This window comes from Physella acuta, unplaced genomic scaffold, assembly GCF_028476545.2.
Source record: "Physella acuta isolate Inbredline_101_S28 unplaced genomic scaffold, ASM2847654v3 ptg000257l, whole genome shotgun sequence".
In the NCBI taxonomy this organism is placed as follows: Eukaryota; Metazoa; Mollusca; class Gastropoda; family Physidae; genus Physella; species Physella acuta.
Genome location: NW_026731776.1, coordinates 740,857 through 757,161, shown reverse-complemented (window position 1 = coordinate 757,161; position 16,305 = coordinate 740,857). Strand labels below are relative to the sequence as shown.

At 46.5% G+C, this 16,305-nt stretch overlaps 1 protein-coding gene across 3 annotated transcripts in view; it reads right to left on the bottom strand.

The window, feature by feature from the left end:
- LOC131938783 (Kv channel-interacting protein 4) overlaps positions 1-16,305 on the bottom strand; it is a 197,698-nt gene that overhangs the window by 90,612 nt on the left and 90,781 nt on the right. The window contains exon 1 of one of the 3 annotated variants that reach the window (XM_059296965.1): positions 6,837-7,159. The exons of the other annotated variants lie outside the window; for them this stretch is intronic. Within the exon in view, the coding sequence (XP_059152948.1) occupies positions 6,837-6,903 (67 nt within the window). The 5' untranslated portion in view covers positions 6,904-7,159. Of the gene's footprint in view, positions 1-6,836; positions 7,160-16,305 lie in introns of those variants that run through there. 3 annotated transcript variants of the gene reach the window in all.

The following is a 16,305-nucleotide window of genomic DNA, read 5'->3' as shown; positions in this document are numbered from 1 at the left end:
TCTATCCCACAACTCCTAGCTCATCTATCCCACAACTCTTAGCTCATCTATCCCAGAATTCCCAGCTCATCTATCCCACAACTCCTAGCTCATCTATCCCACAACTCCTAGCTCATCTATCCCACAACTCCTAGCTCATCTATCCCACAACTCTTAGCTCATCTATCCCACAACTCCTAGCTCATCTATCCCACAAGTCCTAGCTCACCTATCCCACAATCCCTAGCTCATCTATCCCACAACTCCTAGCTCATCTATCCCACAACTCCTAGCTCATCTATCCCACAACTCTTAGCTCATCTATCCCACAACTCCTAGCTCATCTATCCCACAAGTCCTAGCTCACCTATCCCACAAGTCCTAGCTCATCTATACCACAACTCCTAGCTCATCTATCCCACAAGTCCTAGCTCACCTATCCCACAATCCCTAGCTCATCTATCCCACAATCCCTAGCTCACCTATCCCACAAGTCCTAGCTCATCTATCCCACAAGTCCTAGCTCACCTATCCCACAATCCCTAGCTCATCTATCCCACAATCCCTAGCTCACCTATCCCACAACTCCTAGCTCATCTATCCCACAACTCCTAGCTCATCTATCCCACAACTCCTAGCTCATCTATACCACAACTCCTAGCTCATCTATCCCACAACTCCTAGCTCATCTATCCCACAACTCCTAGCTCATCTATCCCACAACTCCTAGCTCATCTATTCCAGAATTCCCCGCTACTTAAAAGATCCAATCAGCCATCTGGCGGTGAAGAGCTGTGAGCTAAAGTTAAGCTCTGAAAGTCATGGCTGGCCCTGGGTCACGCGTACCGTATCGATCTACGGTCAGCTCTGGGAGATATGCAGATTTGTCGGGGTGGGGCGGGGGGCGGACGGACATGGGGGGAGGGGCTGGCGAACAGGGAGGGGTGGGGCGGGCGGACATGGGGGGAGGGGCGGGCGGACATGGGGGGAGGGGCGGGCGGACAGGGAGGGGTGGGGCGGGCGGACATGGGGGGAGGGGGGTGGGGCGGGCGGACAGGGAGGGGAGGAGCGGGCGGACAGGGAGGGGTGTGCATGAGTGTAAACAGGGAGGGGGTGTGCATGAGTGTAAACAAACAAGACATTGAATCTTTCAGGCAACACGCGCTCTTAGATAGAGGGGTAAACAAACGGTGAACGGAAAAAAAGTCACAGGAATAAAAACACAGAAAAAAAGTCACAGTTTTTGCTTGGAAAAAAAGTCACAAAAAAAGTCACAGTGGAAAAATTTTATCGGAAAAAAAGTCACAGAAATAAAGTCACAGAAAAAGTCACAAAAATCTTTTTAGAAATATTTTATTAATTTGTTAAGAATTGTTAAATTTTGTATGTTTATTGTTGTGGGTTGTATTTTTTGATAGCATAAATTATTTATAGACGTTAAAAGCATTATGATTTATAACAATTGTAAGTAAAAATACTATAAGATAATTAACACAACAGTCTCAACTTTTGTTACGTATTTAGTTAAATACACGGAAGAAAAGTTAATTATAAAAGAAATTTAGGCACATTTTGCCGTAGGCTATTCTCTGGTCGGCCTCTCCTCGGTCGGCCATGTCCGAACATATTTTGTGTTGTTGACGTTATGCGTCAATGACAGCCTTTGCATCTTGTCGGCTTTCTGTTTTGATCCTAACTTTTGTTATGCAATGAGCGTGATAAATGTGGGCAGTAAAGGTGGTTGAACTAAACATGAGTTGAGGGCAGCAAGTTAGATGAACTTAACATTTCACGGTAATTTAATGTTAGTATTTTAAAAAAACGCGATGAAAGTTGGAAAATTCTATTAAATGCTATTATCATTATGTTTAACATAATTACAAACTACATACTTCATACTAAATATTTTTAGATGAATTATAAAAATTACCATGCGTATACAACCTAAACACATTATATATCATTTAATTAATTCTAAGTTATTTTGCGCTCTCTGAATGTATAAATCATAAAAGTATTAACAAATTCCATGTAATTATATATTTGTGACTTTTTTTCCTGTGACTTTTTTTCCTGTGACTTTTTTCCTGTGACTTTTTTTCTGTTTTTTTTCCTGTGTTTTTTTTCCTGTGACTTTTTTTCCTACAATCAAACAAACACAACGGTGACACGTCATCAAGGCTACGTCACGTGGGCAGTCATGTGACCTATCGCTGGCTGATAGGTCAGAGGTCAAGAACTAGGGTTTGTGTCAGCCTGGTAGTGATAGGGACAAAAGTAATCGGGACAAAAGTAATCGGGACAAAAGTAATGGGGACTAAAGTAATCGGGACAAAAGTAATGAGGACAAAAGTAATCAGGTTTAATTAAACACGGAGTATTTTATCCGGATAATGGTCGAGTATAAAAATGAACGAGTTAAGTTCCACTGGAGAAATCTAAAGCCGGAATGTTTGTAGTCGCCGCCCATTCTAGGCACGAGGTATTATACAAAATGTCAAGGCCATTGGTCTCAGCCAATTAACCAGTTACCCAGCTCGTAAAGGGGGGGGGGGGGGTGTTACTATAGGCTTTAGTCAGACCTCATAAAATTGCAACTTTAGCTAGACTTCATTATGTTGCAACATCTCCATAGTCTGTCTTTATTCTGCCCAACAGACTTTTGTCGTTAATCTCTCCGTCATGTTGGTACTCAACGATTAATTCCTAGCGGATATTGCCAGCATGGTTGGCTTGACCTTGACACATCCCCATCCCCACCCCACAACATTCCCCACCCCCACCCCACAATATCCCCCACCCCAACCCAACAACATCCCCACATCAACCAACCACAACATCTCCACATCATCCAACCACAACATCCCCACCCCACAGCATCCCCACATCAATCAACCACAACATCCCCACCCCACAAAATCTCCACATTAACCAACCACATCATCCCCACATTAACCAACCACAACATCTCCACATCAACCAACCACAACATCCCCACATTAACCAACCACAACATCCCCACCCCACAACATCCCCTCATCAACAAACCACAACATCCCCACCCCACAGCATCCCCACATCAACCAATCACATCATCCCCACATCAACCAACCACAACATCCCCACATCAACCAACCACAACATCCCCACCCCACAACATCCCCACATCAACCAACCACAACATCCCCACATCAACCAACCACAACATCCCCACATCAACCAACCACAACATCCCCACATCAACCAACCACAACATCCCCACATCAACCAACCACAACATCCCCACATCAACCAACCACAACATCCCCCACCCCACAACATCCCCACATCAACCAACCACAACATCGCCACATCAACCAACCATAACATCCCCACATCAACTAGGACGGCACCAGAATGGTACCACATAAAAGAAGCTCTCCTGAAATTCGCGCCAATTAACCGCTGGCACTGGATGTGACGTCACCCACTAAAGGGAAGTAATTCGGTTAGAGTTGCTGGCCCTGACACCAGATAAGCGCTGACGGCCCTCAACACGCTGTATTATGGATGAGAATAACATCATCATTGGGTGTTTAGCAGCTGTTGGCTGGCTGAACACATGGGTGTTTAGCGGCCTGAACACATGGGTGTTTAACAGCCTGAACACATGGGTGTTTAACAGCCTGAACACATGGGTGTTTAACAGCTGCTGGATAGCTGAACACATTGGTGTTTAACAGTTGCTGGGTAGCTAAACACATGGGTGTTTAACAGCCTGAACACATGGGTGTTCAACAGCCTGAACACATGGGTGTTTAACAGCCTGAACACATGGGTGTTTAACAGCTGCTGGATAGCTGAACACATTGGTGTTTAACAGCCTGAACACATGGATGTTTAACAGCCATGGGTGTTTAACAGCCTGAACACATGGGTGTTTAACAGCCTGAACACATGTGTGTTTAACAGCCTGAACACATGGGTGTTTAACAGCCTGAACACATGGGTGTTTAACAGCCTGAACACATGTGTGTTTAACAGCCTGAACACATGGGTGTTTAACAGCCTGAACACATGGGTGTTTAACAGCCTGAACACATGGGTGATCTTTTGGTCAACCATGATCAGTCAGTGTTACAACATAAAATAATTAGCTAGAAAATGTATGGTAAAATTAGGGTAATTAATATGATTACGTCACAATTAAATTACAGCCATTACTATTATTAGGTAACAAATGATTGTAGGTTAGTCGAGATTTTAAAACGATGCAATGTTTGACGTTAGGATGTTTGATGTTAGGATGTTTGATGTTAGGATGTTTGATGTTAGGATGTTTGATGTTAGGATGTTTGATGTTAGGATGTTGATGTTAGGATGTTTGATGTTAGGATGTTTGATGTTAGGATGTTTGATGTTAGGATGTTTGATGTTAGGATGTTTGATGTTAGGATATTTGATGTTAGGATCTTTGATGTTTGATGTTAGGATGTTAGATGTTAGGATGTTTGATGTTAGGATGTTAGATGTTGGGATGATATATGTTTGGGATGTTAGATTTTAGGATCATTAATGTTAGGATGTTAGATGTTAGGATAAGAAAGTGGATGGGTGGAGGGTTGAATGTGGCAACGGTAGCGTAGAAATAAGTCAAACGTTTGTTATGCTATGGGTCCAATGATTGTGGGGCTATGTGTTTAATGATTGTGGGGCTATGGATCCAATGATTGTGGGGCTATGAGTCAAATGATTGTGTGGCTATGGGTCCCCTGATTGTGGGGCTATGAGTCAAATGATTGTGGGGTTATGGGTCCAATGATTGTGGGGCTATGGGTCCAATGATTGTGAGGTTATGGGTCCAATGATTGTGGGGCTATGGGTCCCCTGATTGTGGGGCTATTGGTCCTCTGATTGTGAGGCTATGGGTCCCCTGATTGTGGGGCTTTGGGTCCCCTGATTGTGGGGCTATGGGTCCCCTGATTGTGGGGCTATGGTACAATGATTGTGGGGCTATGGGTCCAATGATTGTGGGGCTATGGGTCCAATGATTGTGGGGCTATGGGTCCAATGATTGTGGGGCTATGGGTCCAATGATTGTGGGGCTATGGGTCCAATGATTGTGGGGCTATGGGTCCAATGATTGTGGGGCTATGGGTCCAATGATTGTGGGGCTATGGGTTTAATGATTGTGGGGCTATGGGTCCAATGATTGTGGGGTTATGGGTCCAATTATTGTGGAGTTACGGGTCCAATAATTGTGGGGCTATGGGTCCAATGATTGTGGAGCTATGGGTCCAATGATTGTGGGGCTATGGGTCCAATGATTGTGGGGCTATGAGTCCAATGATTGTGGGGCTATGGGTCCAATGATTGTGGGGCTATGGGTCCAATGATTGTGGAGCTATGGGTCCAATGATTGTGGGGCTATGGGTCCAATGATTGTGGGGTTATGGGTCCAATGATTGTGGAGCTATGGGTCCAATGATTGTGGGGCTATGGGTTCAATGATTGTGGGCCAACGATTGACAGGGGGAATAAGTGGAATGAAAGAGAGAAGAACTGCCACAGTTTGAGGCGTGTCGCCATGACACACACCAGCAGGCCACATCCGGCCCAGCAACAGCTGGTGTGGACTGGTGTAACATCACCCCCCCCACCCCCGTGTAACATCACCCCCCCCCCCACCCCCGCCAGGTGCCGTCATGTTTGTCTACGGGTGACAAAATCAGTTCAAGGTGAGGGGAGGCGATGGTAGATGTGTGAGAGGGTGGGGGAAATGTAGGGTGGGTGGGTGGGGGAAGTGTGAGGGGATGGAAGAAGTGGGGTGGGTGGGTAGGGGAAGTGTGAGAGGGTGGGGAAATGTGGGGTGGGTGGGTGGGGGAAGTGTGAGGGGATGGAAGAAGTGGGGTGGGTGGGTGGGTGGGGGAAGTGTGAGGGGATGGAAGAAGTGGGGTGGGTGGGTGGGTGGGGGAAGTGTGAGGGGATGGAAGAAGTGGGGTGGGTGGGTGGGTAGGGGAAGTGTGAGAGGGTGGGGAAATGTGGGGTGGGTGGGTGGGGGAAGTGTGAGGGGATGGAAGAAGTGGGGTGGGTGGGTGGGTGGGGGAAGTGTGAGGGGATGGAAGAAGTGGGGTGGGTGGGTGGGTAGGGGAAGTGTGAGAGGGTGGGGAAATGTGGGGTGGGTGGGTGGGGGAAGTGTGAGGGGATGGAAGAAGTGGGGTGGGTGGGTGGGTGGGGGAAGTGTGAGGGGATGGAAGAAGTGGGGTGGGTGGGTGGGTGGGGGAAGTGTGAGGGGGTGTGGTGGGGCAATTGTGAGGGGGGAGGGATGTGTGAGGGAAGTATGAGGGGGTGGGTGAAGTATGAGGGGTTGGGAGTTCAGTATACTTCGTTAGTTAATAGTGGACTTAGAACTGACCAACAGACCAGACACAAAATGTGTACATGTCGCTGCTAAATCCAGTCTTCTCCTAAAGCCAACACACAGTTGTGTTGTGTGTCTAGGCAGAGTGCCGTGCATGCAGTCTTAGACTCAGAACATTTGAAACAATCGAACACCTCTAGGCAGAGTGCCGTGCTTTCAGTCCTAGACCCAGAACATTTGAAACAATCGAACACCTCTTGCATGGGAGACTACTCACGTTCTCATCCCCTGAACAGTCTCTAATCATGCTCTAATCCAGCACTAATCCAGCTTTAATCCAGCACTAATGTAGAGCTCTCTTAACTCTCTGTGACTAATGTAACTGCAACAATAAGACCTAGCTACAAACAGCACAGTTGTAACAATGGAACCACGATACGTGTACAGAGTATTATGTTCGTAGATAAACATAGATCTGTGTATGAGTGTGTGTGTGTGCATGTTGTCGTGTACTCACCAGCATCGAGCAGGAACCTGTCGACAAGTTTCACGAGTCGTCTCCCCCAGTAACAAAGTCTACTCATTGCCGCCCCTGGTCGGTGCGGTAAGGGACACCATTCGTGCCGCCCCTGCTCTAGGGGAAGTAATCCATCAGCGTCCGCCTGCTTTAACAGTACGATGGTTCACATCCACGACCTTGAATGTGTGTCTTGCAAGGTCATGTGACACCAACAGGTTCAGCCCTCGGTGTGACACGTCGAGCTCAGCACGAGCCACTACGTCATCAGTTGATGTGTAGAACGTGCGACACGTGCATGTCACAGTGTGCTCGCCCACAGCTCGCTCGTCTACAGCTGATTTAACACGTGTTTGTTTATGTGTGCTTGTTGCGACTTTAGCTCATACATACTGCTTGTCTCACTGTCTCACTGTCTCACTGTCTCACTAGCCAACAAACTGTCTCACTGCATCACTAACCAACAAAATATCTCACTGTCTCAATAGCCAACAAACCGTCTCACTGTCTCACTAACCAACAAACTATCTCACTGTCTCACTAACCAACAAACCGTCTCACTGTCTCACTAACCAACAAACCGTCTCACTGTCTCACTAGCCAAGAAACTGTCTCACTGTCTCACTAACCACTAACTGTCTCACTAGCCACTAACTGTCTCACTGTCTCACTAGTCAACAAAACGTCCCACTGTCTTATCGTCTCACTGTCTCACTAACCCGCAAGCCGTCTTACTGTCTCACTAGTCAACAAACTGTCTCACTGTCTCACTAACCCACAAACTGTCTCATTGTCTCACTAACCTACAAAACGTCCCACTGTCTCACCTGTGAGCAAGTATACCCTGGCGTCTGACTGTCTCACTACCAGCAATGGGTCTGACTGTCTCACTACCAGCAACTAGTCTCACTGTCTCACTACCAGCGATGAGTCTGACTGTCTCACTACCAGCAATGGGTCTGACTGTCTCACTACCAGCAATGGGTCTGACTGTCTCACTACCAGCAATGGGTCTGACTGTCTCACTACCAGCAATGGGTCTGTCTCACTACCAGCAACTAGTCTGACTGTCTCACTACCAGCAACGGGTCTGACTGTCTCACTACCAGCAATGGGTCTGACTGTCTCACTACCAGCAATGGGTCTGACTGTCTCACTACCAGCAATGGGTCTGACTGTCTCACTACCAGCAATGGGTCTGACTGTCTCACTACCAGCAATGGGTCTGACTGTCTCACTACCAGCAACGGGTCTGACTGTCTCACTACCAGCAACTAGTCTGACTGTCTCACTACCAGCAATGGGTCTGACTGTCTCACTACCAGCAACTAGTCTGACTGTCCCACTACCAGCAATGGGTCTCACTGTCTCACTACCAGCAATGGGTCTGACTGTCTCGCTACCAGCAATGGGTCTGACTGTCTCACTACCAGCAACTAGTCTGACTGTCTCACTACCAGCAATGGGTCTGACTGTCTCACTACCAGCAACGGGTCTGACTATCTCACTACCAGCAATGGGTCTGACTGTCTCACTACCAGCAATGGGTCTGACTGTCTCACTACCAGCAACGGGTCTGACTGTCTCACTACCAGCAATGGGTCTCACTGTCTCACTACCAGCAATGGGTCTGACTGTCTCACTACCAGCAATGGGTCTGACTGTCTCACTACCAGCAATGGGTCTGACTGTCTCACTACCAGCAATGGGTATGACTGTCTCACTACCAGCAACGGGTCTGACTGTCTCACTACCAGCAATGGGTCTGACTGTCTCACTACCATCGACGAGTCTCACTAACGGTCTGTGAACCTGTGTTCCCAGACAAGAGGCCAGCTCTAATGGAGGTGTGGGCAGGAAGAAACAAACCTCTCATTGATTTTATCACCACCATGTGTGAGGGGTGGGGGTGGGGCGAGGGGGTCAGGCAGGACAACCGCCAGATGTCTCACCAGGCTAGACACTGTCACAAGCTCAAAACAGATAGAACCTCAGATTTTTGTTAATACAGGCGGGGGGGGGGGGGGGGAGGTATCAGGGGTGGTGGGCCAAACAATGGTTAATGAGCTGTGTAAAGGATATAAATATCATACTTTTGTCTTGTATAAATATATCATACTTTTGTCTTGTATAAAAATATCATACTTTTGTCTTGTATAAAAATATACTTTTGTCTTGTGTAAAATGACATACTTTTGTCTTGTGTAAAATGACATACTTTTGTCTTGTGTAAAATGACATACTTTTGTCTTGTGTAAAATGACATACTTTTGTCTTGTGTAAAATGACATACTTTTGTCTTGTGTAAAATGACATACTTTTGTCTTGTGTAAAATGACATACTTTTGTCTTGTGTAAAATGACATACTTTAGTCTTGTGTAAAATGACATACTTTAGTCTTGTGTAAAATTACATACTTTTGTTGCGTCCAAATGTACACAAACCGCGGCTGTATTTAGCCTTGCCTACAGTGAACTGATGTAGTTACATGGCTTTTGTTCAGGATTAGGATAGATGGACATCTAGGATAGATGGACATCTAGGATAGATGGACGATCATGGGATAGATAGACATCTAGGATAGATGGACATCTAGGATAGATGGACAGCTAGGATAGATGGACAACTAGGATAGATGGACGATCATGGGATAGATAGACATCTAGGATAGATGGACGATCATGGGATAGATGGACATCTAGGATAAATGGACATCTAGGATAAATGGACATCTAGGATAGATGGACATCTAGGATAGACGGGTGATCATGGGATAGACGGACATCCAGGATAGATGGACACCTAGGATAGACGGGTGATCATGGGATAGATGGACATCTAGGATAGATGGACACCTAGGATAGACGGGTGATCATGGGATAGATGGACATCTAGGATAAATGGACATCTAGGATAGATGGACACCTAGGATAGACGGGTGATCATGGGATAGATGGACATCTAGGATAAATGGACATCTAGGATAGATGGACATCTAGGATAGACGGGTGATCATGGGATAGATGGACATCTAGGATAGATGGACATCTAGGATAGATGGACACCTAGGATAGACGGGTGATCATGGGATAGATGGACATCTAGGATAGATGGACATCCAGGATAGATGGACACCTAGGATAGATGGACAACTAGGATAGATGGACGATCATGGGATAGATAGACATCCAGGATAGATGGACATCTAGGATAGATGGACATCTATGATAGATGGATATCTAGGATAGATGGGTGACCATGGGTTAGACGGACAAAGATGGACGTATGAGATGCTATAGATTTACCAGCCCCCCTCCCCCCCCTCCACTTGGCTACCGGCGGGCAGGGACACCTCCAAAAGTTGAAGTACACCACGAGATATTGATTTCTTCTTCAAACGATGTCGTCAATTAAATATGGATGCAATTGGCTGGGCTTTACTTTTATTTCAAACCAACAAATAGCGGCGGTTCTACAGTAGACCACATTACTACATGACGTAGACCACATAACTACATGACGTAGACCACATTACTACATGACGTAGGCCACATTACTACATCACGTAGACCGCATTACTACATGACGTAGGCCACATTACTACATGACGTAGACCACATTACTACATGACGTAGACCACATTACTACATCACGCAGACCACCGCTAGACAAAATGTTGAGAAAGTGCATATGGGACACGCCCTGACATCACGACAGTGTCAGGCCAACCCACACCCTCGGCTAGACGATATGGACAGTAGACCTGCATATGACCCACCCCCGGGGGTCTGCGCGTGTTGCCAGATAAAACAGTTCGCGAGCCCTCCATTCTGACACTGTGTGTGCTCTCCGTTTGCCACAATGGCAACCCCATTTGTCAGTCCAGTTCTCTATCGTGGGTTGTCACTAGCCACTAATTTGGCAACCCCATTTGTCAGTCCGTTTCTATATCGTGGGTTGTCACTAGCCACTAATTTGGCAACCACATTTGTCAGCCCAGTTCTATATCGTGGGTTGCACTGGCCTCTAATTTGGCAACCACATTTGTCAGCCCAGTTCTCTATCGTGGGTTGCACTGGCCTCTAATTTGGCAACCACATTTGTCAGCCCAGTTCTCTATCGTGGGTTGTCACTAGCCACTAATTTGGCAACCCCATTTTTTAGTCCATTTCTCTATCGTGGGTTGTCACTAGCCACTAATTTGGCAACCCCATTTTTTAGTCCATTTCTCTATCGTGGGTTGTCACTAGCCACTAATTTGGCAACCCCATTTTTTAGTCCATTTCTCTATCGTGGGTTGTCACTAGCCACTAATCTGGCAACCTCATTTTTTAGTCCATTTCTCTATCGTGGGTTGTCACTAGCCACTAATTTGGCAACCCCATTTTTTAGTCCATTTCTCTATCGTGGGTTGTCACTAGCCACTAATTTGGCAACCCCATTTTTTAGTCCATTTCTCTATCGTGGGTTGTCACTAGCCACTAATCTGGCAACCCCATTTTTTAGTCCATTTCTCTATCGTGGGTTGTCACTAGCCACTAATTTGGCAACCCCATTTTTTAGTCCATTTCTCTATCGTGGGTTGTCACTAGCCACTAATTTGGCAACCCCATTTTTAGTCCATTTCTCTATCGTGGGTTGTCACTAGCCACTAATCTGGCAACCCCATTTTTTAGTCCAATTCTCTATCGTGGGTTGTCACTAGCCACTAATTTGGCAACCCCATTTTTTAGTCCATTTCTCTATCGTGGGTTGTCACTAGCCACTAATCTGGCAACCCCATTTTTTAGTCCATTTCTCTATCGTGAGTTGTCACTAGCCACTAATCTGGCAACCCCATTTTTTAATCCATTTCTCTATCGTGGGTTGTCACTAGCCACTAATCTGGCAACCCCATTTTTTAGTCCATTTCTCTATCGTGGGTTGTCACTAGCCACTAATCTGGCAACCCCATTTTTTAGTCCATTTCTCTATCGTGGGTTGTCACTAGCCACTAATCTGGCAACCCCATTTTTTAGTCCGTTTCTCTATCGTGGGTTGTCACTAGCCACTAATCTGGCAACCCCATTTTTTAGTCCTTTTCTCTATCGTGGGTTGCACTGGCCTCTAATTTGGCAACCTGTCACAATCTACTTTTAGAAATTCCAATTAAAAAAAAGGGTAGAGACTCGGCCAGGCATTAATAATTCACGAGTCACATACAATTCACATATAACTTCAAAGGGGCGTCACTCGCATACAGTTTTCATGATTACGGGACCTACTACAACATCAGGTCACACAGGGGACGCAATCAGAAATAAAACTGTCATTGGGGACGCTACACTCAATAATAAGTTTCAATAGAACAGCAAAGTTTGAATTCGGTCAATCGGTAGCTGTGCTCTGTAGAATGTATGGCTATTATTTTAGTTTTAGTTTTGAAGTTTAGTTTTTAAAACCTTTATATAAATGTAATGATATATTTTTTTTAAAACCTTATATAAATGTAATGATACATGTTTTTAAAACCTTATATAAATGTAATGATATATGTTTTTAAAACCTTATAAAAATGTAATGATATATGTTTTTAAAACCTTATAAAAATGTAATGATATATGTTTTTAAAACCTTATAAAAATGTAATGATATATGTTTTTAAAACCTTATATAAATGTAATGATATATGTTTTTTCCGCCTTGTAAATTATTGCGACCTTTTGCTTGGGTGACCTCGATATACGGATAGCTGGGGGTGGGGGCATGTTGGTGCCTGGGTGCTGGCAAACGCACGGCGAACATCTGCACTGGCTAGCCGGAGACACGTCAGTCTAACGGCTAGCCAGAGACACACGTCAGGCTAACAGCTAGCCGGAGGCACACGTCAGCCTAACGGCTAGCCAGAGACACACGTCAGTCTAACGGCTAGCCAGAGACACACGTCAGGCTAACGGCTGGCCAGAGATAGGCTAACGGCTAGCCAGAGACACACGTCAGTCTAACGGCTAGCCAGAGATAGGCTAACGGCTAACCAGAGACACGTCAGTCTAACGGCTAGCCAGAGACACGTCAGCTAACGGCTAACCAGAGACACACGTCAGTCTAACGGCTAGCCAGAGACATGTCAGTCTAACGGCTAACCAGAGACACGTCAGTCTAACGGCTAGCCAGAGACACGTCAGGCTAACGGCTAGCCAGAGACACGTCAGTCTAACGGCTAGCCAGAGACACACGTCAGTCTAACGGCTAACCAGAGACACGTCAGTCTAACGGCTAACCAGAGACACGTCAGTCTAACGGCTAGCCAGAGACACGTCAGTCTAAAGGCTAGCCAGAGACACGTCAGTCTAACGGCTAGCCAGAGACAGGCTAACGGCTAGCCAGAGACAGGCTAACGGCTAGCCAGAGACATGTCAGGCTAACGGCTAGCCAGAGACACACGTCAGTCTAAAGGCTAGCCAGAGACACGTCAGTCTAACGGCTAGCCAGAGACACGTCAGGCTAACGGCTAGCCAGAGACACGTCAGTCTAACGGCTAGCCAGAGACACGTCAGTCTAAAGGCTAACCAGAGACACGTCAGGCTAACGGCTAACCAGAGACACATGTCAGGCTAACGGCTAGCCAGAGACACACGTCAGGCTAACGGCTAGCCAGAGACACACGTCAGTCTAAAGGCTAGCCAGAGACACATGTCAGGCTAACGGCTAGCCAGAGACATTCGTCAGGTTAACGGCTAACCAGAGACACATGTCAGGCTAACGGCTAGCCAGAGACACACGTCAGTCTAACGGCTAGCCAGAGACACATGTCAGGCTAACGGCTAGCCAGAGACACGTCAGTCTAACGGCTAGCCAGAGACACGTCAGTCTAAAGGCTAACCAGAGACACGTCAGGCTAACGGCTAACCAGAGACACATGTCAGGCTAACGGCTAGCCAGAGACACACGTCAGGCTAACGGCTAGCCAGAGACACACGTCAGTCTAAAGGCTAGCCAGAGACACATGTCAGGCTAACGGCTAGCCAGAGACATTCGTCAGGTTAACGGCTAACCAGAGACACATGTCAGGCTAACGGCTAGCCAGAGACACACGTCAAGCTAACGGCTAGCCAGAGACACATGTCAGGCTAACGGCTAGCCAGAGACACGTCAGTCTAACGGCTAGCCAGAGACATTCGTCAGGTTAACGGCTAGCCAGAGACACATGTCAGGCTAACGGCTAGCCAGAGACACGTCAGTCTAAAGGCTAGCCAGAGACACGTCAGTCTAACGGCTAGCCAGAGACACGTCAGGCTAACGGCTAGCCAGAGACACGTCAGTCTAACGGCTAGCCAGAGACACACGTCAGTCTAACGGCTAGCCAGAGACAGTCTAACGGCTAGCCAGAGACACACGTCAGGCTAACGGCTAGCCAGAGACACGTCAGTCTAAAGGCTAGCCAGAGACACGTCAGTCTAACGGCTAGCCAGAGACACACTTCAGTCTAACGGCTAGCCAGAGACAGGCTAACGGCTAGCCAGACACACGTCAGTCTAACGGCTAGCCAGAGACATTCGTCAGGTTAACGGCTAGCCAGAGACACATGTCAGGCTAACGGCTAGCCAGAGACACACGTCAGTCTAAAGGCTAGCCAGAGACACACGTCAGGCTAACGGCTAGCCAGACACACGTCAGGCTAACGGCTAGCCAGAGACACACGTCAGGCTAACGGCTAGCCAGAGACACACGTCAGGCTAACGGCTAGCCAGACACACGTCAGGCTAACGGCTAGCCAGAGACACGTCAGTCTAACGGCTAGCCAGAGACACACGTCAGTCTAACGGCTAGCCAGAGACACGTCAGGCTAACGACTAGCCAGAGACACATGTCAGGCTAACGACTAGCCAGAGACACACGTCAAGCTAACGGCTAGCCAGACACACGTCAGGCTAACGGCTAGCCAGAGACACACGTCAGGCTAACGGCTAGCCAGAGACAGGCTAACGGCTAGCCAGAGACACACGTCAAGCTAACGGCTAGCCAGAGACAGGCTAACGACTAGCCAGAGACAGGCTAACAGCTAGCCAGAGACACACGTCAGGCTAACAGCTAGCCAGAGACACACGTCAGTCTAACGGCTAGCCAGAGACACACGTCAAGCTAACGGCTAGCCAGAGACAGGCTAACGACTAGCCAGAGACAGGCTAACAGCTAGCCAGAGACACACGTCAGGCTAACAGCTAGCCAGAGACACACGTCAGTCTAACGGCTAGCCAGAGACACACGTCAGGCTAAACGGCTAGCCAGAGATGAACGTGCGGCGAACATCCCCACTGTACATTCAGCTAACCAGAGACACGCGATATGCAGATCACATTCAAAGAGCAGCTGAACGCTCTGGGCAACCAACATTGTTTTAAAGTTGGGCCTTTGTCTTTTTACTTTAAAACTTGACATTTTTCTTGCCATGTTAAAAACATGTTTTTCATTTTACTTTAAAACTTGACATTTTTCTTTCCATGTTAAAAACATGTTTTTGTAATCATTGTGTGGCCTTTTGTTTTATAGGCCAACACGGACTGCCTCAGATTGGCGCATTCATACATTAAATAGTTCAGTTTGGCGTATTGATACATTAAATTAGTTTTGATCGGCGCTTTGATACACTAAATAGTTCAGTTTGGCGTATTGATACATTAAATAGTTCTGATCGGCGCTTTGATACATTAAATAGTTCTGATCGGCGCTTTGATACATGAAATAGTTCAGATAAGAGCAGTAACACACTGACTACCCCAGATTAAAATATTAATGGCTCAGATGGAACACACACAAGTGACACACACACACACACACACCTCACGACATACATTGAGACAGAACAGCAGCAACACACACACAACTGAGTGAGAAAAAAGCTAATTGTACTTTTAGAAAACGTTTTCTGTCTGTTAATGATTTGTTTACAATTCTTTTGTAATTCTTTTAAAAACATAAAACTACAGCTGGAAGATATCATATTGTCATGGCAACGGTGTAATCCGATACCAGTTTTTCTTATTCACAGAACTAGTTGGTCAGTCCTAGAGTGGACTAGTGGGTCAGTCCTAGAGTAGACATAGACATATACATTGATTGGTAAACTACGAGGCCTATCAATTCATGGGTAGATATCTCTATAAACTCATGAAACCTGTGGACATACTAACACACAAACAGGCCATGATTCCAGTATCAACTCGGGTAAACAATTTTTGTGCTCTCACAAACAACACTAAACTTGGCTAGCTCAAGATATTTGCACGAAGAGATCAATTTTTTTGGTTTGCGTAATTACTACCTTCAATAAAAGCTTAATTACCAGCTTAATTGGCAAGTTGAACCCAGTCAGTGATCGTTAAACTTTTCCTGGCAACGGTTCCTGTGTGACGTCAGCAGTCCTTGCGTCTAGGATGGTCTAGTGACGTCATCACCTCTAGTAATGCGATCAAGCAAGCCTACAGCGTT